Here is a 24,915-nt window from a genome sequence, read left to right as displayed (position 1 = left end):
TGAAAATTTGGGAGCTTTGGGACAGTCTGCTAGGAGGTGCAGAACTGAAGATGCACTAAGATGGAAACTTCCTTTTGAATTCAGCTAAAATGCAGCGGGATTTGACTCAATTGCTGCTGTCCCCAAAGCTATTTTAGAGGTAGAGTTTCCCCTCCCTGCAGCAGGACAGCACAGAGGCCTTGTGCTTCTCTGGCAATGGGCATCAGCCCTGAGACTCACTTCTGTCTAGTAATGCACTAGATGGAGCACAAGCTGAAATTTGAAGACGTTTAATTTGCTTAAACTCAATGAGACCTAAGCATGCACAATGTTGCGTGGATTTCAGTGTGTGATCCAGGACACAGAGTACAGTGGTGGCCTGCAGGACCTTTCCTCGTCCAGCTGTAGATCCAGCAGCTGTCTGCAGACACACCATGCTGCTCAGCGGCTGCCTCTCCACAAGCCATGGGCTTGCCTGACCTCAACCCACACTGCAAAGGCTTTTGCAGCCATGTCACTTCACTTTAGTGAGTAACACTATGTGTTTCATTAAGCTTTAGCAAGACCAAGGCTTGAGATACAAAGGGAAAGGTGCAATATATAGAGCTGCAAGCAAGGTAGGCACGAAGGGCTTGACTTTTGTGAACTCTGCTCCATTTTCAGACAGCTTCCTTGTACCCTATAGAGCAGCTCCACATTGTTCACTTCTTTGCTGCACTCTTGCTGGGATATGGCTGCTATCCTCCTGCCACATTATCTTCTAAGTTTGCAAGTACACGGCGCTCTGCTCCCAGACTGGGGTGTTCCAGCCATCCTGGTGCCTTCCCATTCTGTTACTATTTTCTGACGTGCTGATGCCTTTGGCAAGATGGACATCACCAGAGGCAAAAGTGACACTGTTCTTCTGCAATAATTATTTCCCATTTATGCAGTGGGACAGATGCCAGATAGCACTGTTGTGTAAGACAGCTCTATGTGTTGCCTCTACCATGGCTCCACTGCATTTATTAAATAAACATTTTTTAGTTTTCCTCTTCTACAGGAAAAAATAAAAATAAAATAAAAATTAGAAAAACTTCTAATAGCTGAAAAATTAAAAGCAACTGAGAAGAATTGTAATGTTATTGTTGAAATTTCCTATCTATAAATGCGTCATATCACTCAGGTAAGTAGAGAATCAGCTTTTGGATTTTCTTGGATTTTTTCTCAAGTAAAGATATTTACTGCTCTAACTTTTGCAGACATGAGGAGAAACACATTTCCATGTCTTGCTTTACAGCAGATTAACTTGCTATTTCGCCCTTGGCTAGTGTACACTGCTGCTTTTTAATAGCAACTCCTTCACAAAATAAAAATAATCCTCTTTTATATGATAATATCCAGAGACTGGACATAAAATAGACAATCCACAGAGCACACCATGTGCATGCATATTTTAATGCACAGAAATTTGCACTTTTAATTTTAACTGGTGCAAATAACAATTAAAAGCAACAGTCTTTCAACTTCTGCTAGAAGAGGTCTTGCTGCGTTTTAACGGGGTGTTTAGAAATACAACATTTTATTGCCTGAATAGGGAAGCAATTTTCAGTGATTCAAGGTTCTAGCAAAATCAGCTGATATCCATCCTGCCTTGTTTTTTGATCACAAATCTATCCAATATTTTTATGTTATTTACTTCTATGGTAAATTGTATGCATCATTAAATAGAAAACAGTTCACTAGTTACTATTATTTTCCTAATGGGTTTTCCTTTCCAGCACTGTATTATAGTTATCATGTGGAGAAACTGCCAAAACTGACAGACCTGCTCAGGGGCTTCAGTCATTCTGACATTCCCACAAAAGTTGAAAGAAAAAAAAAATCCATTATTTTTTGCTTCCCACGAGTCCCAGAATCCAGCCTTGTCAACCAGGAGTTCTTTCCTTCTAAGGTCAAAGCAAGCTTTTTAAGCATATCAGGTTTATGAAAACACAGACAAATTCAAGATAGCAGTCTTGAGGAGGCAGCTCAAATAATAAAGTTTAAGCATTTGTTGTGTTCTGTTGAATGGCATAATAAAGCCAACAACCAACTGTGCTGTCTGGTCATCAAGAGACTGAGACTGAGAGACAGGGCCCCAAATGTTAATTGGTCACATCATTGAAATTATTATGATTTGGTTTACACTATCTTACAGAGCTGCTTGGCTTTGACTAGATTTATGTCCAGCACCTAGACTCTTGGTTGATAAGTGTTATAAAGGGATAGTATGTTAGTACTCCACATGGGCACCATTAGCTTATGCAGAAACATTCCTCTATTGTCTAGTCTCAATTCTGTCTTCATAGTCACATTTATTAAAACAAAGAAGGAGAGGGAAAAAGTAGGATGAAAATATATACAGATTTTCCCTTGAACATTTCTGCTTTGGTAAATGCTCTCTAGACTTCCAACTTTTGCTAAAAAAGAGATTATGTTGTTTCATTTTAAAAAGTGCTTAGAAACATAAAGTACCTACCTTTATAAAAATAACAATTCTTAGTGATTTAGGTTTATTGTGAAGATTCTAATGCATATTCTGGGTTAAATGACCAGTATGGAAACTTTCATGAAAAGTCCAACTATCAACTCATGCTTGTGACCACCCTAAACCATGTCCCCCAGAAACACATCTCCATTTTCCTGCAACACCTCAAGGAATGGTGACTCCACTACTCCTTGGGCAGCCTGTTCCAATGCCTCACCACTCTTTCTGTGAATAAATGTTTGCTAATACCCAAACTGAACCTCTGAACTGAACTGGACTGGTACAGCTTAAGGCCATTCCTTCCTGTCTGATGGCATGACCACTGTCCTCAGCATAGCTTCAGACTTCTGAGCAGCTTCAAGGAGAGAGAGATAGAGAAAGCTTGCACAGCCCTGGCACATGCATCCAGGCCCAGCATTTTCCAGAGCTGGCAAGGGTTAAAACAAGGAAATCCATCTGGATGCTGTCCACCTGGAGTTATAATGTTTGCTTTGAATGTCTTTCAGGAGAATGATTTATTATCAACAGCAGAACTATAGAAGTAAGTCAATTTACATATTGTTTGCAAATGATCTGTTGAGTGAATTGTGCAGCAGGAGCAGAAAACATTAATATTGTATTCATATAGGTACAGCTAATGAAGAACTTTATTTTGAAAACAAAAATTACTGGAACTATGCTTTCTGTCAGCTTAGGCAGTTGTTCTGCAAAACAAATCAGAAGGGCTTTATAGCTATTGTAGTGCACTGCTTCTCTTTAGGTACAATCCCTGAGGGTCTGATAGGAAGAAACAGTCCCTTCACCATCACTTTAACGCTGCCTGGGGGGACACTCAGCACATTGCCCCATGATAGAGGTAGGATGCCTGTGCTGCATGAGGCAAATGTGTGCTATAGACGTGGGGTTCGAAAGTAAAACCAATGAGCAGCTATGCCAGAGCAGAGCAGTTGCAGTACATCGGCCAGCATGACACTTGAGCGCCACTTCAGGACGCTTAGCTCAGTGCATGCATAATTCTAGGCGCCAGGAGGTGCTGTTGAGTCCTGAAAAGGAGCGCCGAAAGCTCCACTTCGGAGAACTAACATCCACGTCAATCCGTTTCAAGATGAAATCAAGACCAGTATTCTCTCCAAAGGGACACTACCACACTCAGATTTAGGAGGTTGCTTTGTAGCTCCGACCGTCTCCCTTTTATTGGACGAGGAGAGCTCTCATTAACCACAGAAGGAAGATAAATCTCAGTTACGATTCTCACTTTATAGGGAAGTGGGTTTAAGCAGAAGTTTAAGCCGCCCTCTGAGCTTGCATTTTGCTTGCTCTGAAAGATTATGTGAGGCTTACATTTGAGATTATCAGATGTCTGCTTACAGGGACTATTCATACGCATGTTACTAGAAAAAAAAAAGTCAAGGGAAGAGCCTGATATTTACTCTGTATTTCCTTTTCAGGATAACAGTTCCAGTCATAAAAACCATCTAGCTTGTTACCTTATCTTTCCATCCATAAGAACACCAACATATCTCCTCACAAAGCGTCTTCATACAAAGCCTCAGTGTTGTTTCTAGACAAAACAAAACAATCTTTTTAAAATTATTTTTAAATAGTATCATCCATAATTTCTTTTCAGGTTGCTGCATCAGAAAATACATAAAATGCACCGTGGCTACAAACTAGTATATAGAGAGATGCTGCAGTCATGCAGTCAGTCTTTAGCAGGTTAAAGCCTTTAAGGAAAAGGCTTTGAGTTTTCAAAGAGGTCCCTAATAACTAGGGCTAGGTAGGAAAACAAAGTCACTACCCTTTATATAGCTGTAATACTACAAAGGGTTTACTGAGAGAACCCAAAATTCTCTCCTTCAAGTTATTCATGCACATACCAAATCAGAGAGAAAGCTTGTCTTGTGGTTGAGGTGCTAAAACCAGGGCTTATGGTGCTTCTGCTCACTTCCTCTCCCTGCTACAGGCCCTCTGCATGCCAGAGAAAGCCAAAACAATGCAATTTCCACCCCAAGAATTAAACAAGTCACACAGCTCAGAAAGGGCCAGTCCTTGAAAAGCAGTGTGTAGCTTAAGGAAGCATCAAATAAATATAACAACTGCATAAATGAGGACAGCTATTTTGGGCAGGCAGGATTTTAAGCATGCCAGCAGATCCTCAGCATCTCCATCCTCATGAGCTGATGACATAAACATAAATATCTGTATGTTTGAATTTTGTGCCCCTCCCTCCTTCCCTTTTTTTTTTTTTTTTTTTTTTTTTTTTTGCCATTTTTAAGATATTTGGTTGCAGTGACATTGGAAACAGCCACGAACAGTTGTCAGTCCCTTGGCAGTTGGTGCTCAGACTCTGAAGGATTTTAGTCCGAGTAGATTCAAACCCTCTGACTTCTGACAGCTCTGTTAAACAGAGAAGAATGGAGCCCTGATACAATTTACAGAAACTACTTTAGAAAGGGATATAAAAACAGCCTGATACATGACAGCTTTACTGTGAGTGGAGTTTCACTGTGGCATAAATTCGAAATGGAGAGGCTGTGAAACTGACCTCAGCTGTACTTTGCAGTGTCAAGAGCAGCAGTGACATGTCAGCCACACCAGCATTCTGCATATGGAGCATCTGTTGGAGTCAGAAGCAGCACAACTCACAGGTTTCCATGTCACCAGCTCTGCCTTCACAGACACACACACTGCTACGCTTGAGCACACACAGTACAAGGAAATAAAATGCACTTTTACCGTGATGTTCCCTTTAATTTCTCTTCTAGAACAGCATTGCTCTGTCATTCAATCATTTCACATTAGCAACTCAGCCAACTGCAGTTTAGAGCTTTTCACATATTTCTCTCCCATCTAGTTTAGCATAATTGCTTTCAACAGGCATATAGAATAAAGAACAGAATACTGAAGAGACAAAACTCACACAGACTATGTATGCCTTTGTCTTCTCTGATACTGGCACCAAGTTAGTGCCAAACACACCTGAAGCCTGCATACACCATATGAGCAGCTGGAAGGTCCCTATCTGCCTATGGGATTTGAAGCAGTGTGCACTCTGCATTCCTTTGCTGTCACCCTCTATAGCAGCACTTCAAAGTGAGTTAATGCATACTGCTATATCAGAACACAGGTAACCTGGGCTGATAGTGTCATATTTTTTGTGTAACTTACAACTGCAGCTTCATTGCCAACTATTAGCTTACAGGAGCCAAGTCTGACCTAAAAAGCAATGCAACCCTTATGGAAGACGTTCTTCTAAATGCAGTTAGTCTGATTTAGGAAGGCTCCAGTATTGCACAAGCATTGCAACACTTCATTAAGACTCGTGACGGCTTTTGTGCTTTTACAGTACATTTTAAAATAAACAAAGTTGAACATCCCCATCAGAAACATATCAAGACATAAGCTCTAAGTGCAGAGCTGTTTGGCAGGAGTGAGGCTTTCCTCTGTAAAAGAGGAACTGGAATAGTCTCTCACAGTAAAAATAGCACCATCAGCACCTGAAGTTAACAGTTCTGCTTCACACTCTGTTCTGAGACAAATATATTCTCATATCTACTACCTCTCTCCATCCATCCATCTATTAAATTACCCCATAAGAGAATGCTACAACTCATAATGGGTCTCTGCCAGTAGTTGGTTCATCACATTTGTTCCATGTTGTAGTGGAAATGCAAAATCATAGCCTGAAGCACTGATGGAGCACCTGGTGGGAAGGCAGGGCCAATTCAGGGGAGCTCAGGTGCATGCAGTGCACCTGAGTAACTGGAAGGGGTAGAGCCAGGATTCATCACTTCCCAGACCTGATGTAAGGGTTGGCAGTGGAGGTGACAGTATGTCTTAATAGGGGTTCCTGTATGCCTGAGGTCTTTCCAAGGAAAATAGGTTTGTTTGTTTGTTTTTTTTTTCCCTTCATTTCTGCAGCTATTGCATTTGGGCTTGTTCTCATTTGCTGTAGCCAGAGACTTTGCCACCCTGCTATTACTGCGGCACTTTTCATGCTGTTTTAGTGTTGCTCATGTCAAGGCACTTCACTGAGGCAACTTGCAGGTTTATATTTGCAGTTGTCACTACCTTCCTGGTTTATATTTGGACATTTCTGTGCCACTTCTGAACACGTTAATGCTCTCTTCCTGTTAGTTTGCTTTCTTTCAAAACATGTTGTGTAGCAGCATTGAAGTTATGGTCTTTTGCCAGCACAGTAACTGCCTAAATCTTTGTCTGCTTTTCTTTGAAGATGAACAAAGCTAGAAAGTTGGACAGTATAAGGATCCTTAAACGAAAATAACTGGTACATATCGCTGCCATGGATAAGGAAACCCTCTGACTGAAAGCAGAAGCTGTAAAAGTGGTCACTCTTAGTATTTAAACAACCTAGTTAACTCAGACAGGAAATTGTCCATTTGACATTAAAATAAACAGCAAAAAAAAATCTTCTGCTTCACTAAGCACAGATGGGTCTAGATTTCTGCAGCACAGTTCTTCCAGGTGGCAGTTGTTATGCTTGCATTAGTGTGCATACCATTTCTGTTTGATTTGGTGGAAAACACTTAATTCAAAGAAACAACTATATGCTTGCTAAAGGGAAAACAACCCTCTGCTGTCTTTAACATTGCTCTTACTTGCTATACAGCTTGTGACTAGTGTTTATGCTTGCACAGTTCACAAGCAGGTTCTACACAGCAGAATCACATTCTCTCGTGTCACAGTTTTATGGGTTTTTTTGTTATTGACATTCTACATCATAACATCCAATAAGGGTTAAAGAGTTAATGCTCCAGTTCCACGGACCTGCTGAATTTCTGGGTATCTGGTTGTCAGAAGAGAAAAAGAACTACATACCCCAGAGGACTTTGTGTTTCCGTTTTCCACTCAGAGGGAAAGATAAGACTGCATATATACTGAGACTTTTTTTTTGCTGCTTGTCAGAGTGGGAGCTCCCTAGCCATCTCACCTTTGATTTCAGACTCTCACATTTTATTTGATTTATTAGCTTCAATTCTAATTATATTGTTTTATACTGTTATTTTGCATTCTAATATCTTATTTACTAAATAAGTTTTCCTCCTCAGATCATTGCTGCTGTTATGTTTTTAGGCCCATCCTCCTGCCCTCTCCCATTTTCTCCCTTTCCTGGGGTGCGGATTTGTGGCCCCCCTCCCCCATTAGTTACAGAACCGAGCCAAGAACCGGCCTATAAACCATTGACACCTTGTTTGCTGCACCACACTTGTATATTTAGGAACAACAACAAACACAAAAACAACTGTCTCTTTTATTTTCTGTCCTAGGAGATCAATAAAACAAGCTGCTCCTGTTTTCTACTGCATGTTAAGGAAACATCAACTAGAGAAGCTTTCTGACAGACATTTTCCATTAAGGACGGATGTTTGCATTTACAGGTCCCTGTTCTAGATAGTCCTGCTGTTCTTAGGTTAGAGCTCAGAGAGAGCTGCATGCTCCTGGTAGGAGAAATAAAACAAAGGACTATGGTGATTAACTCCCTCTCATTCAAAATGCTTTGCAAATTAAAAAATAATAATAATAAAAAAAAATTTTAAATGATAAAGGACATGAAGGCCAGAAGGAGCATAAAACTAGCCCTAAAAGGGAAGAGTATTCATTAGCTTGCTCAAAAGTAACAACAACAACAAAAATAAATAAATAAAATAAAGAAAAATTAAAACAACCAGCAGCAACTACTTATTGGATGTGAAAGAAAAAGCAATAGTCTGTACCTTCCAAGAGAGTCTTTTGCAGGCTTGTTGAGAACATAAAATGTCTGCTGGTGAGAAAGAGACATGGTGGGAAAGGCTCCTATTTCAAAGAATCAAGAACAAAATGTTGCAGCACAGCAACCAAGGGCTCAGCTGTGGATAATTTTCACAAGAGGGTAGAGACTCCCCTTCAGCAGATGGCTAGGTATGAAGTAACAAGTGTGATACTAGCAGAAAGTAGGGGGGGGAGAAATAAAGAAGTTTTGTTAGTATGATGGCCTGGAATCAAATGTTTGTGGACCACCCTGGCAACTGTGGGTTTTCTTCTAAATGGTAATTGATATTTGGGAGTTAAATTTTCTTAAGATGGAGCAGCATATTAGAAAAAGTCATCGTTCCTCAGTTATTTCCAGAATTCTGCTGTTTGAGATATTTGAAAATAGCTATAAACACAGTGTTCTGCTAATTCACATTGTAAAACCTATCTTTTGGCACACTTGCATCTGTGCTTGGGTAATACCCCCATTTTTACATTTTGCTTATAGATGGAGCATTCCTTTAATTCAGTGAGGCGGAGGCAATTTAGGATATGAGTGGCAACTACAAGTACTATTCAGAGAATTATGATCATTTGAAAGCCATTCCTACCCTGCCCCAGTCTTTCCTACCCATTCCACTCAACAACGACAACAACAACAAAAAAGCAGAATTCTAGCATATCAAACGAGGAAGGAAGGAAGGAAAAGGCTTATTACTGTTCTGACTCTGTATTTTCCCAAAGGAAATTATAACTATCAGGTACCCAGCTGATTCTTATAATGCAATTTGCTTGCTGTTGTAAGCTGTCTGTCGGTTAAAGTTAAATATATGTGGATAAAGTTCTACTTCCCTCACACAACAGAAATCTTAAAATATCTGAGATAGAAAGGCAGATTTGTCATGGTCTCAGAAAAACTTTAAACAAGAAATGCCATACTTCTGGCCCCATTTTAATGATTATACATCTTGCATCATGTTGCAGTTGTGTCGTGAGAACTTAGTTTGAAATACAGTTCCAAATTTATGCATGCTTAGGACAGTATTGATTCTGTACATAAGTAATGAGGCTATACTTGAAAATAAGGCTGTGTGATTTGCTTAATAGAGAAATCTCTGCCAATTCTTAGCATGCTATCAACTATAAGCATATTAATTTAAACCTAAGGGAAACCCAAGCAGCTGACTTATTACTCCTCTCATGCAAATCTTTTTGAGTATTTGAATATGTCTACATCAAAAGAAAACAGATTTTTAGAGAGACAGTTAGCTTGGGTTGCCAAGTTAATGAGTTCTGGTAAGGTCAGTCTGTCACAATAAATCCCATTATTACGCAGTTATTTTCTTTATGTATGCAGTTTTCTGTATGTAGTTTCTACATGCTTTAAGATAGAAAGGATAGTGGAATAATGCTCTTCTATTGAATTTGCTTGTGATATGCATTCTTACTGAGTGGGGAATGTTGTGAAAGGGGCGAAGTAGAGATGGACATTTTTCAGTTGGTGCCTGTATGACCTTATTAATCTGCATGATTAGAAAATTGAAAGTTGTCTATGATGCTTATTCTAACTTCACTTCTATGTCTTTTTGAGCTCATTTAAAGTATGGTAATGAGAAAAACATTTTACCTTTGGGCAGCAATTTGATTTGTCAGGAAATTCCTTTTTTTTGTGATGGGTGGATGAGGAAAATCTGGAATAATATGATCCAGATGTTCAAGCTTCCATTTAGCAGCAATATGTATTTTATGGAATTGTCTGGATGGCGACCTTCAAGTATTAATAATAAATAAATACTGGAATTTTCAACTGTAGGACTAGATTCATATCCTTGTCTTTGTCCACATGACAGAATATTTCTGCCCTTCAGCTAGAGGGTGACTGTATTAAAATTAACAACAAGACAAACATAATAAATTTGGAAATAATTACAGCAAATGCATACTAATTGATCTGTTTATACCCAGGAGAAGGTTGTGATACCATTTTTCAGCTAATTAGGACTCCATTTTGGAGCTAACATTGTAACAAAGCTCTAATATAGATTTGTATTAAAAAGTAGCTAATTTACTGAAAATGTATGTCCATTCTCTCTGCTGCTTATATTCAAACCCAGTGGCAACCTACCAGGGGGAAAAAAAACAAACGAAAAAAAACACACCATAGGTGTATTATAGAGGGATCATGCTGGACAGTGACAAGGCAAGCGACAGGAAGCCTTTGGTAGTTTTGGGTGAGTTAGTTCCATCCCAGTGGAATTTGGGTGAGTTAATTCCATCCTGGTTCTGTGTTATTTTTTCATTCTGCAGGCTTCATCAACAGCAGTCATCCCAGCTGCTGTTGAGCCTGGAGATGAATGTGCATCAGATTCTGAATTTATTCTTTAAACCCACATTTGGATTTACACAGATACCTCAGTCTAAGTTACCTATTCAGTATACTGTTGGCATTTTGTGCTACTCTGCAGAACACACAGGATCTGAAACTATTGTTTTTTCTTTTATCCATAGTCTGGTCTTCAAATGATTCCTCTCAGCCTATAAAATGAGTTATGCAATTGGGATTGTGGATTATTTACCCATAACACTTATAGTGCTTGGATTTATTTTATCCTTTAGGTGGGCATCTTCTGGTAAAACTGGGACTAGCATTTGTTAAAATTTTCTTCTTCATTCAACTTTTCTTTGTATTGGAATTGCTGATCTCTTCACCAGATGTCTCAACAAATGAAATCTTTGTGTTGGACCTTTAGGTTCTCATGCCTGATTTGTATTAGTCACACAGTTAGTCTGAAGTTTGTTGTTTAGTTAGTTTACAACTTGTATTTATGATATTACAAGAGGAAGGGGAAAAAACCTGAAACTTTATTCAGCCACCACGCTCACTCACTGAACCCCTTAATACTGATGCTTCAAGTATGACAATGATTGTTGCTAGTGGGGGAAAAAAAGGAAAAATAAACAGAACCTGCAGTTTGAGGGAAGCAGGAGTAACTGGATTACAAATCTTGTTGATGTTTTGTTCTGGCATTCTGATCAACAACAAACTAACCTGAGTACTTCTCTGTGGTTTTGTGACAGGGTCAAGACTGACAGCTGTGTGGATTTTGATGTGACACTGCTTTGTTTTTATGGACTGTACAGTGGAGTGATGGTAGAAAGACTTTGCAGTGACCTGTTTTAACTACATAGTTTCCACTGTTATCATAAATGCTAGAGATCATTATACTGGATACTGCTTGTGAGGACTAGAAGTGAGTTCCTGAATTTTTGAGCCCCTAGACTTGTGAGAATAAGGTCTACTGGATAGTCTTGCAGTCAGCTAACCTTGTTTTCCCTTAAGGAGAGCAGTTCTTGTGCCTCAGACAAACTTGGACTTTCTTGCTGAGGCATCTGGTATTGTTCAGGCTGGAGGAGGAGGCTCAGGAGAGACCTTTTCACTTGCAACAGCTCCCTGAAAGGAGGCTGTGGCAAGGTGGTGGTCAGCCTCTTCTCCCAGGTAACAGTGATAGGACAAGAGACAATTGCCTCGGGTTGTGCCATGGGAGGGTTCAGGTTGGGTATTATGAAAAATTTCTTCTGAGAGAGTGGTGAACTGGTACAGTATGTCCACAGTGATAAGTAGTGTCACCATCCCTGGAGGTGTTCAAGAAACGTGGAGTTGTGGCACAGAGGAACACAGGTTAGTGAGCATGGTGGGGTTGGCCTGATGGTTGGGGTAGAAGATTTTACAGGTCTTTTCCCACTGTAATGATTCTACGATCTTATCATTAGAAGTTTAACCTTAATGAATTACTAGCCTGTGAAATATACCAGAGCCTGATCTAGGGTTTCTAACATGTGGTTCCCTACAAACAAGAGACTACAAAATTTCCTAATTGTTGTGGGAAGACAGCTTTCTTCCTCAAACTTTGTTCTCCTGTCCTTCTTATGGTTGCTTATTGTGTAGTTCTTCTGTAGTTTTTATGTAGTTCTATCTTCCCTTTTCTCTTCAGTCTCAGTTTCTCAGACAGTTGCTAAAGTTTTTTAAACTACAGTAAGAATTATTACTTTTTAATAATCCTGGCAGTAGTAAATGGAGACAACTGTAGCCATTTTCCCACTATTAATGTCTTTGACATCTCTTAAACTGTAGTTGAGCTTAGTTGACACTAAGCAAATATTATTTTGATGTTTTTTGGCTTTTTTTCCTGTTAACCCAATCTTGACAGTTTTGACATCATTGGCATATCAACAAGACATTTGTCCAACGACATCTGTGCAGTCTGTGGGCAGAAAATATCTGTGGATATAAATGAGAACACCTACCAGCTGTCCTGTAATCAGATGCATTCTTTCCACGTGATTATGGGACTATCATTTTATCCTCTTTTAAGCTGCATTAAAAAATAACTGCAACAGTAACAAATACCAATAAGGAAGGAAAAATCCCCACATTCAGAAAGAATGCAGACAAAAAGTAAAAATAAATCATTAAATATACATCAGTTCTGTGACAAATTGAGTCCATGCAGCACTTGGACAGGTAAACTGATGCAAGAATGGCAATAACCCTAGAGTTGCAAACACAGATCTGCCTTCTAGGCACTTCATGCCCAGCCTGTTTGTATATGGGGCCAGCCCCAGCAAACCTAGGCATGCTGGCCCATCAGCTTATGCCAATGATGTCATAAGCTCAGGACCCTATGCACTGCAAAGGATTTCTCCTGCATATGCCTGGGTCTGTGTGTGACAGTTTTAGGGCAGGTGTGGAAGATTCCCCAAAAGATGGCACATCCGTAGCCTATAGTCTGGCAGAACACCTATTGACAGATTCTCAGGGGTATCAATCCAGCATTTTGCACACTAGAAAACAAAGGCACAGCATATGCTCTGGAACACTATTAACTAATCACTTGCTCCTGCAGAGCATAAGCCTTCTGTTTTCCAGTGTGCTGGAAAGCATGAATACTGGTCTGGATGTTCAGAACTTTGGCTTTTCTAAGAATTCTAAATGTTTTAAGCAATTTGAAATTGCTGGGTTACAAAACAAGGCAGAATCCATGATCAGTCATTAAAATTATCTGTGGATGGTTTGAATACATTTGCAGATTAATGTTTTAAGCCTTGTTTACATTTGAAGGATTTATTTAAGATATACCTTATAGCAGGTTTCATGAATTCTGCATCTGTGAGACTTGCCCATGCAGTGGCAAAAACCTTGATTTGAAGATGACATTGTTACCCATAGAGAATGCGGTGCTGGATATTTACTTGTGATTATTTTATGCTTAATGGTAGAAAGGTAGACAAAGTAGCTTTTGGTATAACTGGTTGGTATAACTCTGGTGTGCTGTGTATCCTTTTGCAAGATCTTGCCTCTTTTCACATTACAGAAAGACTGTACAGCATACCAGCAAAGCATTTTTTAAAGAAACTGCTGCCTTTAATGAGAAGATTGTGCTAGAAAAAAAGTACTTATTTTCTTATTATGTGTGCTCAGGAAAAGGAAAGGAAGTGCCAGTATTTAAAGTTTCTTTCATTGTTAAATACATTGTTAGAGACTTCTAGTTGAAATTATTGCTATAGGAAGTTGTGTAGCAGATAAGGAGAATTTTAGGTCAGATAATGGCTTTGTATACTTCAAACATAGCAACCAAAGAGTTTCATCATCTTGTCAATGTAAGGTAATGCAATATTACCTTTAAATTTTTTTCTTTTTTTTCCCACACCTCTTACAAGATCTGCTGTACTGTAATTCCTACATATTCCAATGGCCACTTGTAGGAAGATTAACAGCAGTAATGTTTGCAGTGCGATTGGTAGCTGGACAGACCTGTTTGTGGAGGGAAGGTCAATGGAAATTTTGGGAAGTATTTCCTGTTGCAGAGGTAGCTGGAGGTGTCCTCTGGTAGAGGAAATGCTGGGCTGTCCAACTACATGTACTATAAAGGCAGTGGAGGATGAAGAAGATCCTTCTCTTTTGCTCTTTATACCTACACTTGTTTTGATTTTCAGTTAGTTATGGACTGGCTTAACTTCTACTAATAGAGCCTCTTCCCCTTTTTTGAATATACTACGTGATCAGAATTACAGCAAGTGCTATTTAGTGAATTTACTGACAAGTCTTCTTGCCTGCTTATTTTCTGAATTGCTGTAGTCATAATGCACTGCATGTGACTTTTCCTATTTATTCTCCAACAGAAAGGAGAAACTTTATTTGGAGAGGACTACATCCCCTTTGATTTACTGTCACCATGCTATAAAGGCCAACCTTCTAACAAACAGCTTCTCAAACACAGGAGGAGGAAGATATGCTTGCTAATAGTGGAACATAAGTGGATCAAAGTGGAACATAAGTTTCTTTGCTCAGCAGCAGAATGTTTGAATTCTATACTACAGTGGCTACTTGTAAAGAATTGCAGCACAGCTTTGCTTATGCAGGAGTGGCAGCTTTGCTTAGGAGTCAGAAAAGGCAGTCTTGGAAGCTAATTTTCCCAACCTAAATAAAGTAGCTTTTAAACACAAATTAAATATGGCCAGAGACTTTACACTGCCATTAAAACAAATATAGGTTATCTTTACTTACACCTTGACATATATATGAATAAAGCAGACATTGCATGAAGCCTCTGAGATGAGCTAAGGTTAAGATGCTAAAGATAGGAAATAATAATAAAAAAAAAAGTCTTAAGCAAGTGGAAGAGTAATCTTCAGTGCATAGTGGCCTTATTGCTGAGATGAACTAGTAAGGTTAGTAATTCTTGTGATGCTTTATATGCTTGCATTAACATGTGCATCCTTCCAAGGATCTGTCATGATAAGACAAGTGATGATGGCTTTAAACTAAAAGAGGGGATTTAAATTAAGTTTTAGGAAATAGTTCTTTACTCAGAGGGCAGTGAAGCACTGGCACAGGCTGCCCAGACGAGCTGCAGATACCAGGTTGAATAGGACTGTGAGCAAACTGTCATGGAGGAAGGTGTACCTGCTTATCACAAAGCATTGGAACTAGGTGGTCCTTAAGGTCCCTTTCAACTCAAGCTGTTCTATGATTCTATGATCTAATCCCAGATAGAGTAAAAAGCACTGTAAACATTTCCATGGGAAGGCTTTTAAGATTTGCTTCTGTGCATATCTGGAAATGTCAGTCACAGGAACACTATGCCTGAACACTGATCTGATCAAGTAGATAGTTGTCTCAGGCCAACCAGATTCAAGCTGTTACAGTTCATCTGAAACTTTTTGCATCTCCAGGACAGGTATCTCCTGAGATCCTCCTTCATTTTCTAATTACATCTGAAGGAAGAACCTGGTGTTGGTGTCTCTGTTTACTCCACTTATTCAGTTGTTAGAATCCTTGCCCCAGCCATCTTCTTCAGATGACATGGGACCATCCAACAGCAGACAGTATTTGAGGTGGAAAAGTCTTCAGCCATTCTGGTTTAGTGGACTACCTTGTAGAGAGAACATGACCTCGCTGTGAGGTCATGGCCTTGTGCCCACACGCAGACCTCTAACTCTTCCTGTTTATTTCCCATGATGTGCACATTAGTATACAGTCACTTTAGAGAAGCAACAGGTGCGGGTATACCTAAAGGGACTCAAGAAGATTTCAGGCAGGGAATTTGCAATGGCAACTCCTCTGGGGAGTCCTCACAAGATCCTATAGGACAATCCAGAGATATTTCCCTGCAATCTCCCACGACAACATTCCCAAGCCCTTTTCTGTCCCGCTGACCTCCACCCTCTTCCCCCATCAGATCTAGCTGACAACTCTGAATTACTCACTCCACGCTAGTGAGGGACATTTTCTCCCCTTCCCCCTTCATACTGTTTAAAGCTCTCTTAATGAGCCCTGCCAGCTCCAGGCCTAGGATCCACTTTCCCCTTGGAGACAGGCAATACCCATCAGGCCAGGTGCTGAGTAAATTGCCCCATGATCGAAGAACCCAAAGTTCTTGTGGCGGCACCAGTTTTCAGCCACTTATTCAGAGCCTGAGTTTTCCTAGACAGCTCTGTATCCCTCATCACCCCAGAAAGCAGGGAGGAAAACACCACTTGTGCTCCCACTCCCTCAACAAACCTCTCTAAACCCCTGAAATCCCTTTTGATAGCTCGCAGGCTTCCCTGAGAGATTTCATCACTGCCTGCCTGAACTATCAGTAATGGATAATAATCAGAGGATTGAACCAGACCTGGGTTTGGACCTTTTTTAGTGACATCCCTGATCCGGGCCCCAGGGAGGCAGCACACCTCTCTACAGGTTGGGTCAGGTCTATATGTAGGACCTTCCATTCCCTTGAGAAGGGAATCGCCTACCACAATTACCCTTCTGTCTTTCCTGGCAGAGGCGGTCTCAAGGCATGGAGATGACCGCCTTGCCCTAGTCCCCCTCTTAGGTGGATCCGCCCTCACCTCCCCACTCACCTCCATCAGTTTTTCAGCACCCCAAACCTATTGCTTAGGGAGACCTGGGGAAGCTGGGTAGGCAGGGAGGGGGTGTGCCCTTCATGGCGATCTAGGACTTTTTTCCAATGCTTCTTACGTCAGATCTGTCCAACTGTGACAGGACAGGGGTTCCACCACTTTATTGAGGGTATCTCCCTGGCATCTCTCCCTCTGACGTGCCAGCAATTCACTGCAGCAGTCAACCTCCAACTCACACTCACCTATGGCTCTCAGTCTCTCTACCTCCTCCCTGAGCTCCACCACCAGGCTGAGCAGCTCATCCACCTGCCCACAAACAGGTGAAATCCTGGCCTCCCTCCCCCGGCAGCAGGGTCAGGCACTCCCTACAGCCAGAGGCCTGAACCACCACATTTCTAGGCAGACCCTCTGTCTGAGTTGCTACAGTCTTCCTGTGGCAAGCCCACTGGCTAGTGGAGAAAATGGTTAAATGTACAGTATCAGACACTACCAGTCACTACATTCAATTAGATGTGGATAAAATAAGAAAAAGCTATATAAAAAAGTTCTGTACAAATAAATAAATAAATAGATAAAAAGCCTTTACAGGGAGAAAGAAGCCTGAGAAAGTAAGACAAAAGTTGATTTATTGCCCCTGGACTTCACCACAGTCATTGTACAAGGTGCCAGGATGCTTTCTTAACAAGTGTTGTGCAAAACCCACTATGTACATGGAGGTATGGATGGACTCCAGCATAGTTATCCAGAAAGAAAGACTAGTGGCAGGCGTATGTATTCAGTGCTGTGTTTTCTGTGTTGTACAGTACTGGTAAGGCTTCAGAGGGCATATTTTGATGTAAAATCTCAGTTTTTCCACATAAGGTAATTATAATTGCCTTCTTGATGGCATAGGAAAAGAAAATGAAAAGAGAAGAACTGACAAGGGAATACTGAAACATTTGGATTTTATTATCAATTGTCAATTACAGCGGAATTGTTAGGAAGGAATCCGCGATACGATGACAGTAGGAAAGAGTATAGAAAACAGTAAGAAGTTCAGCTTCTTTCTTCTTCTTCTTCTTTCTTCAGAATTCAGAAAAGTATCTAAAGTCCAGCATGTGTCCCAATTATCACTGCTCCTGGCAAAGAATTTGGAAGATGAGAGCATCAAATCGCTGAAAAGCCTGAAGTTGCTCTTTTCCATTTAGCAACATGACAGTTATATCTATCCATAGGAAAGCCAGTTCCCATCAGGCAGAAAAAAATTTAGAAGTTAAATTTCTTAGCAAGAGGAAACACTGACCGTTGTGGAAACACACTGAAACATTCATTTACATTCCTCTGTGCTTATGCTCCAGCAACACAAACTGAGTTAGACAAAGTCACATATCAAAGTCACTGTATCCCTCCCGAGACAACTCTGGGTTGCCGCAAGAAACACTGAGCATGTGAAACTCATAATAAAATATACAGAATACATATATAGACAACATATGTGTGTGTGTGTGTGTGTGTGTGTGTGTGTGTGTGTGTACACCTACTTTCGAGAAATATTCTGAAACAGGAACTGCTGACTTATCCTATGACTTCAATGCTGCTTTCAAGTTTTCCCAAAACATCTGCTGTTGCTCTTCATCAGGAGGCCACTCCAGGTAGGTCTTGGTGTTCATTATCTTCCGCAGTTTGCAGAACCTCTTGGGGATGGCCTGGCTCTGAATGGGCTCCAGCAGGATGAGGATCGCCGCATCATTGTTCTCGTCAAAAAGGCGGAAGTGCGAGAAGTCCAGCTCGTACTTGCACCACTCGCTCTGCACAAAGTGCTCTGACAGCACAAAGAGCGTCTTGTGGCTCTTCTCAATGGAGTCGATGATGTTGTCCACAATCCACTTGCCAGGCACAAAGTCCCGCTTATGGAGGCACAGCCTAAAAGGGGGACACGCCTGCTCCAGCTGCTGCACCATGATGTCTTCCACCCAGCTGGAGTCGTTCTCACTGTAGGAGACAAAAGCATCATAGCAGATGTCTTTTGCAGGGGCTCGTTTGGGCTTCCGTTTGGCTTGGAGCCATGCCCAGGTCATCCTCATGTACCAGACCGCGTGGTACTTGTACCCAATGATCACCAGGATGAGGATGAACAGGAACACCAGGCCACAGATCAAGGACACCAGGAGGGACCGGTGGCACTCCATCAGGGAGAGCTGCACGCTCCCAACCTGTGCCCCTCGCACTGCCAGCGGAGAGTCACAGATGTAGCTTTCTGGCCACCCCACAAGCACCTGGGCTATCCCTACCTCATGCTGAACAAAGGAGAGGAATTCACAAGAGCAGATAAAGTTATTGGCGCTGGCATCCAGCAGCTCCATTTGCTTGAAGGACTCAAACTCTTCCTTGGAGAAGCCGTTGAGCTTGTTTCTGCTGATCGACATGGCCACTAAGTTAGGAATGGCTGTGGCTTCGGGCAAGGTCTTCAGGTGGTTTTTAGTCAGGTACAGCTCCTTGAGAAACGGCAGTTGCAGACTAAAATCCTGCAGGTTGTTAGAGCTAACATCCAGCACTTCAAGAGTTTTGGGAACGCAAGCTGTTAACTTGGGGATTTGAGTGCTGGAGAGATTCAGATACTTCAGGTTTTCAGGCCAGTCACACTGATCTGGAATCTCACCAAAATTGTTTTCGCTAATGTCTAAGTGATGTAGGTTTCTTAGATGAGACAAGCTTTTACCTGTAATTTTCAAGTCACTCAGTGAATTCTGACTTAGATTTAGAGTTTGTAATGAAGGCCATGCACCCTGACAGGCTGAATGCTCCAAACTCTGATCTCCAAGTAAATTCATACTAAGGTCAAGATACTGCAAAGATAGAAGTTGTTGTGAAAGTTTGCATGGTACCAGAAAAACATTGGTATTTTCAACTGTGACTTTTCTAAAATTAGATACTAGATCTAGTACAGACTGAAGATCTGTAAACAAATAAAATTCTTCTATAGATAAGTTCTCTATTGTCAGAACTTCCAGGGATTGTGACTGGTTTGCATGAATTTGTTTATACCACTGTCCAGTGCCCAGGAGTGTACAATCTTTCATCTGCACCTCCATTAATTTTGGCATCCCTTCTAAAATGCTGACGATTCCCGGCACGGTAGCATCTGTAAATAAGCACTTCTTTAAAGAAATTTTCTTTGCAAAGGAGGAAGACATAGTTCTCAAAAGTGGTATTTTTTCGGGAGCACTAAATGCTAGTTCTCTTACATCTAACCAAATGGCAGAGTGTAGAAGGTCCCTGATGACTGCTGAAAATACATCAATCCTCCTTATGCTTATGATCATGTGATTTATCTTCTTAATTGATGTCAGGCTTCCAGGCTCATACTGACCGAGACTGCCACCGTCGATCTTCAGTGTGTTGAGAAATGTAATGCCCTCAAAGTTCCCTTGCCTGATGGTGGAGAACCGTGGGTTGCCCAGGTGGAGAGAGCTCAAGTTTCTTAGGCTAGAAAAAAGGGGACTTTCCCCCAGGTCGCTGTAGGAATTGCCTTGAACGTGGAGGTGCTGGAGCGAAGAAAGGGGCTCAAACCACGCTGGGGATAAGTGAGCCAGGCTGTTATTCGACAAGTCCAAGAGCTCCAGTTTCCCCTGGGAGCCAAATGAGTTCTTGTCTATGGAGCTGATTTGGTTGGACTGAAGCAGCAGGGCTCTCAGGTTCACAGCCTGCTGCAGATCGTGTCCCCGGATCTGCTTTATCCTGTTGTGAGCCAGGTTTAAGGCCGTGATTTTGCCCGTGAGCCCTGAGGGAATGAGGTCCAAACCCATGGAAGAGCAGTTGCAAGACTGAGTGGCATCGCATGAAGGACAGGCCTGTTTCAGGGCTTGTTCTTTGGAGAGGTGTGCAGTCAAGACCACGTAGATTGCCCACACTTGCCACATCTGCTTAGTTGTTATTATATCTAAATTTTGAAATGCAGAGAAAATACAAGATGATCACTTAGTCCTGAAGTAGCTCCACTTTGGATACAGCTAAATCACAGCCCCCCCTTATGGTTCTGTCCTCCTGAAGAAAACATGTTTTTAATGTATTTCTGAGATTATTTTTTTTTCAATTAATAAAAAGCATACTGTACCTAAATATTCCAAAATAACTTGCTAAATGCCTAGGAAACTGAATTATATATTTTTTTGCTACTCTCTGTTCTCATTTTGAATGAATACTGTCAAATGAATTGACAGCTGCATATATATATTTCACAAATGAGCTAGAGAGCTGAATAACATTACTAATCCAATCCTTTGGCCGTTTTGAAATGGGTAGTTTTCACATTTGGTATTCATTCAATCATACATCTAATCTCACTTCTGATGGTACAGAGAAGAAGGATGCATATATTTCAGTTACTTCTGCCTTTGGCTATCCCAAGCATATCCATGCTAGAAGCAGGGGATAGATATGTCTGTGTAGGTTACTGTTATCATGCTGTGATCAGACTAATATTTGCTACTGAAACCTTAGTTGGGAATGCTGACTATTATAATATGCTGAGTCCTTGCTCTTCCTTTTTACTGCCATCTGCCATTTAGCCCCTCTGCTAGGGGCTTCTTCGGCTTTGGGTCAGAGGCTCTTGGAGCTTCCTGTAGATCAAATCAGTTGGATGTAACAGATCCATTTCTCTTTCCAGCTTCACAGCCAGTTCCTCATGTTCCAGATTGAAGTGATTTGAGATAACGCACACAGTTGTAGGTACATTCTCTCTCACTATTCCTTCTCCTCACATTCATGCCTTTCATTATATTGATTACATTGCTTTTTTGTATTACAGAGCATACCAAAATACCCACCTTGACCTCAATTCCAATAAAAAGACATTAGATTGGACACCTCTGAGGAACTAGACAAAAACAATTCTAAAAGCCAGAAAGGACAGTTTTCCTTTAAAACTACTTATCATATGTTAAGTTATAAACCTTCTTTTGGTTTATGCTTTCTTGGCAAGCATTGAAGGGCACTTTTAAAGCATAAGATAATGTTTCCCAGCACGTCACAAAATCCTTGCCTGGGAGGTTGGTATTTTACTGAGTATCAGAAGAGTCAACCATCTCCAAAGAGACAAATGTTAGATTGACTCACACAAGAGTACTTTCTCCTTCAGGCATCCCACTTTGATACTGTGTAGAAGATGTACTGTACTTTGAATTCATACCCTGGTTTGTTTTACAATTTCTGACTTAAACAGGCAAGTCCTCATGTTCCAGTCACATTATTTTAACTAGACTTGCTTAAAATCACTCAAAGGGGGCAGAATTAGCTGAGGTTGTCTGGACATACAAAGAGAGGAGGAAAGGATGTGGTTCATTTTTTTTATCCTTCCAGCTCTTCCCATCTAAAAGAAGATGATGAGCATTTTGACTTCTTGTACTATGTTCCTTTAATCTCTGTCTTCCTCTGATGTCTTTCAGTCTTGAAGGACACAATCTCCCCAGACTTTACAGCTGTGGTCACTCACCATATCCTTCAAAGTCAATGAAAAGAAATAACAGCTTTTAGCAGCAATTCACATCCTATCTTGTAGAAATATGTGATAAGATTTAATATCTCCAAGAGAAATTATACCATCATCTTAAATGGAGCTCCTTTGTGTAGGTGTCTATAGCTATTTAGGCAGGTGAATCCCATTGAAAGAGTTACAATCTATAGTCACACTTACCTGCTGTCCAGCTAAGGCTCTTTTATGGGGCTTCCTTGATTATGTGGAGCTGGCTGGATAATACAGTGGTATAAGGCCATAGGAGAAAAAGCTATGGTTAAGATCAGTTTCGTGCACAACACACTCAAGTAGGATTACTTAAATGAACAACAAGCCTAAGGTGGTGGCAAGCTGCACATTAGTTAGGAAAAAATTATAACAAAAACTAAACAAAACAAATAAACAACAAAAAAAAGAACACAACAAACTAGGCAGCATGGCCCATCCAAATCTATAGGTTGGTTATTTACAGATTGAAAATTGACAGAACAAAAGGGAACTGGACAGGTACCACACTGGAAACATAAGCTGAGTCAAACACAGAATCACCGAACTGTAGAGGTTGGAAGGGACCTCAAGAGACCATCGTGTCCAACTCCCCTGCCAAAGCAAGCTCCCTAGACCAGGTTGCACAGGTAGGCGTCCAGGCAGGTCTCAAACATGTCCAGAGAAGGAGACTCCACAACCTCCCTGGCCAACACCTCTCCTCACTGGCAGGGAGGGCAGGAATAAATTCAGTTTGGTGGTACAGGAGAAATTTTTCTATACTGTCACTTCCCTGAACATCTTTTCCAGATGTCTGTCCCATGGGGCACTCTTGGAAATACCATTCCTACTCTCATTCACTTTCAGCCATTCTCTTCCCATTCCTCTCTAGTAACGCAGCTTCCTGACTTCCAGGGTCCTTTTCTTGCCTTTCTACACCCATTCAGAAACATTTATCCTCTCCACATATCACCCTATTAAAGAATCACTTTTTCTCTGTTGCAATGGGTAGAAAATAAACTGTTGCACAGAAGCTGAAACACAGCTAATATGCGAAAACTTGCACAAATAACACTTGTTTCACAAGGCATTGTAATGAATTAAATTTTCAAATGGTTTCTGTTTTACAAAGATAATAACCCATGCTGTAAAGTAAACAAAGGCGACGACAGAGCCTTTATTTGAGATACAGGCACTACAGAACAACATACCAGAGAAAGGGGAACGAACTCACCCCTCCCAGCAATCATTTGGGTTCAGGAACCCAGCCGCGTCTCGCTCGAACTCTGGCGCACCAGAAGTAGGAGAGCAACGGAGGAAGGGCTCTGACCCCACGCAGGCTCTGAGCTTATGGGCGCTTCCAGAAGCACGACCGGGAAGGAGGGAGAAAGACGACGAGGAGGGGGTGGGCTTTCCCGCTCCACTCACTCAGGTGCTCTTTAATGGTGCAGGCTGCGACCAGGCAATTCCATTGTACGTGCACACTCAGGTTATCTTTCCTAGCCCAGGGCAGTATATGAACATCCATATTCTTAAACAAAACCGTGAGTGTCAACAGGGCAAGGATCTGCAAATGCTAAAGGTGAATATGACTGTATGCAAATAGCATGCAAACTGACTCTAGCTTGGGAAGCAGTATCAAGATAAAAGTGGTCTTAAATTCTAGCTACAGTATGCAGTGTGGATCAGTCCACAAGGAGACTGGGAAAATTGCTGTCTCTTGCTCAGTTGTGCATGTGTTACATACATCTTGCATTACCACCCACCAGTAATGCATTAATGGCATATATATATATATATATATATATATATATATATATACCTACACACTCACAAATGTAAGGGGATGTGCAACAGAACAGAGTGAAGTAAGGAGCTAGCTGATCCCACTATACTGAGACCATTGCTTAATTAGCTCTTTCTAGTTGAATTCCTAAAACAAAAGCAGCCCGTGTTCACACTCATCCTTCCCTGAGCAGCTGGCAGTGACATTCAAATGGGACAACACATGAATGGGGCAAAGCACACACAAGATATCCTTTCAAGAGGAAACTGAGCACAAGTGACACAGCCTGACCCAACTCATCTCTTTGTCACAAGCTGCTTTACTCTCTGTTTCCTGAAGAACATTGCTGCTGACACTCCCATGGAACTTTCTGCTTGCTACTTGCCTGCCATACAGCCCTCCCAGCTGCCTGTGATTGCTACTACCAGCTCTACTGCTGCTGGCAGGCAGAAATCCCTTCCCATTATGCCTTCCTGGAGATGACCCCCACCCAAGCGTTCTGCATCTTCCATGCCGAGGAGGAGGACTTGGTGGCAGCAGAGGTTAAATAGCCCTAGTGCTCCCTCCTCTCTTCTTGCAATGGCACCATAGCCTCACTCTCTTTCTCTGAACCTCCAGCCTCCACCTGCCTGCAAACTCACCTGTGTGCAGAAACCATTCCCTGGTGCTCCAGCTCAAGGGCCTGCGTGTTGCTTATCCTGCTTTATGTTTCTTCTCTGCCTTGCTGATCACCCTTGACCCAGCTTCCTCTCATGCTGCTGCTTCCTCTCCACTTCTCAGATTCGGCTACGTATGTGGTATAATTGCTATGTGAAGGATCTGATTGGCACAAGATCAGTAATGCTGTTGGTCTTCTTTAAATGAGTGAATCTATAAAATGTGGGTCTATGGTAAGAGCACAGCACAAAGCCAATTCCATCTATCTCTGCCTGACCCTCTCTTAAACACATTTTTTTCCCTCCTTACCTCTAGGCACTCAGCCTCTCAGTCAATTTTATCTATGCTAAT

General features: G+C 41.3%; 1 protein-coding gene and 1 long non-coding RNA gene across 2 annotated transcripts in view; both read right to left on the bottom strand.

Moving 5' to 3' along the window:
• Nucleotides 1–24,915, bottom strand: part of LOC136048610 (uncharacterized) — an 87,303-nt gene extending 62,388 nt beyond the window's left edge. Inside the window, exons 1-2 of the long non-coding RNA XR_010622198.1 lie at nucleotides 24,549–24,915; nucleotides 22,317–22,369 (exon numbers count right to left, since the gene is read on the bottom strand). This is a non-coding gene — a long non-coding RNA (uncharacterized LOC136048610). The remainder of the gene's footprint in view (nucleotides 1–22,316; nucleotides 22,370–24,548) is intronic.
• On the bottom strand, nucleotides 18,150–20,850 carry TLR2 (toll like receptor 2). Its single transcript, XM_065736306.1, has one exon. The coding sequence runs from the start codon at nucleotides 20,542–20,544 to the stop codon at nucleotides 18,205–18,207; it is 2,340 nt and encodes a 779-aa protein (XP_065592378.1). The 5' UTR covers nucleotides 20,545–20,850; the 3' UTR covers nucleotides 18,150–18,204.

The sequence above is a fragment of the Cyrtonyx montezumae genome, unplaced genomic scaffold (genome assembly GCF_038088225.1).
Source record: "Cyrtonyx montezumae isolate F1298 unplaced genomic scaffold, pur_monq_1.0 scaffold_2, whole genome shotgun sequence".
Lineage (NCBI taxonomy): Eukaryota > Metazoa > Chordata > Aves > Galliformes > Odontophoridae > Cyrtonyx > Cyrtonyx montezumae.
This window is presented reverse-complemented; position numbering and strand designations above follow the sequence as displayed.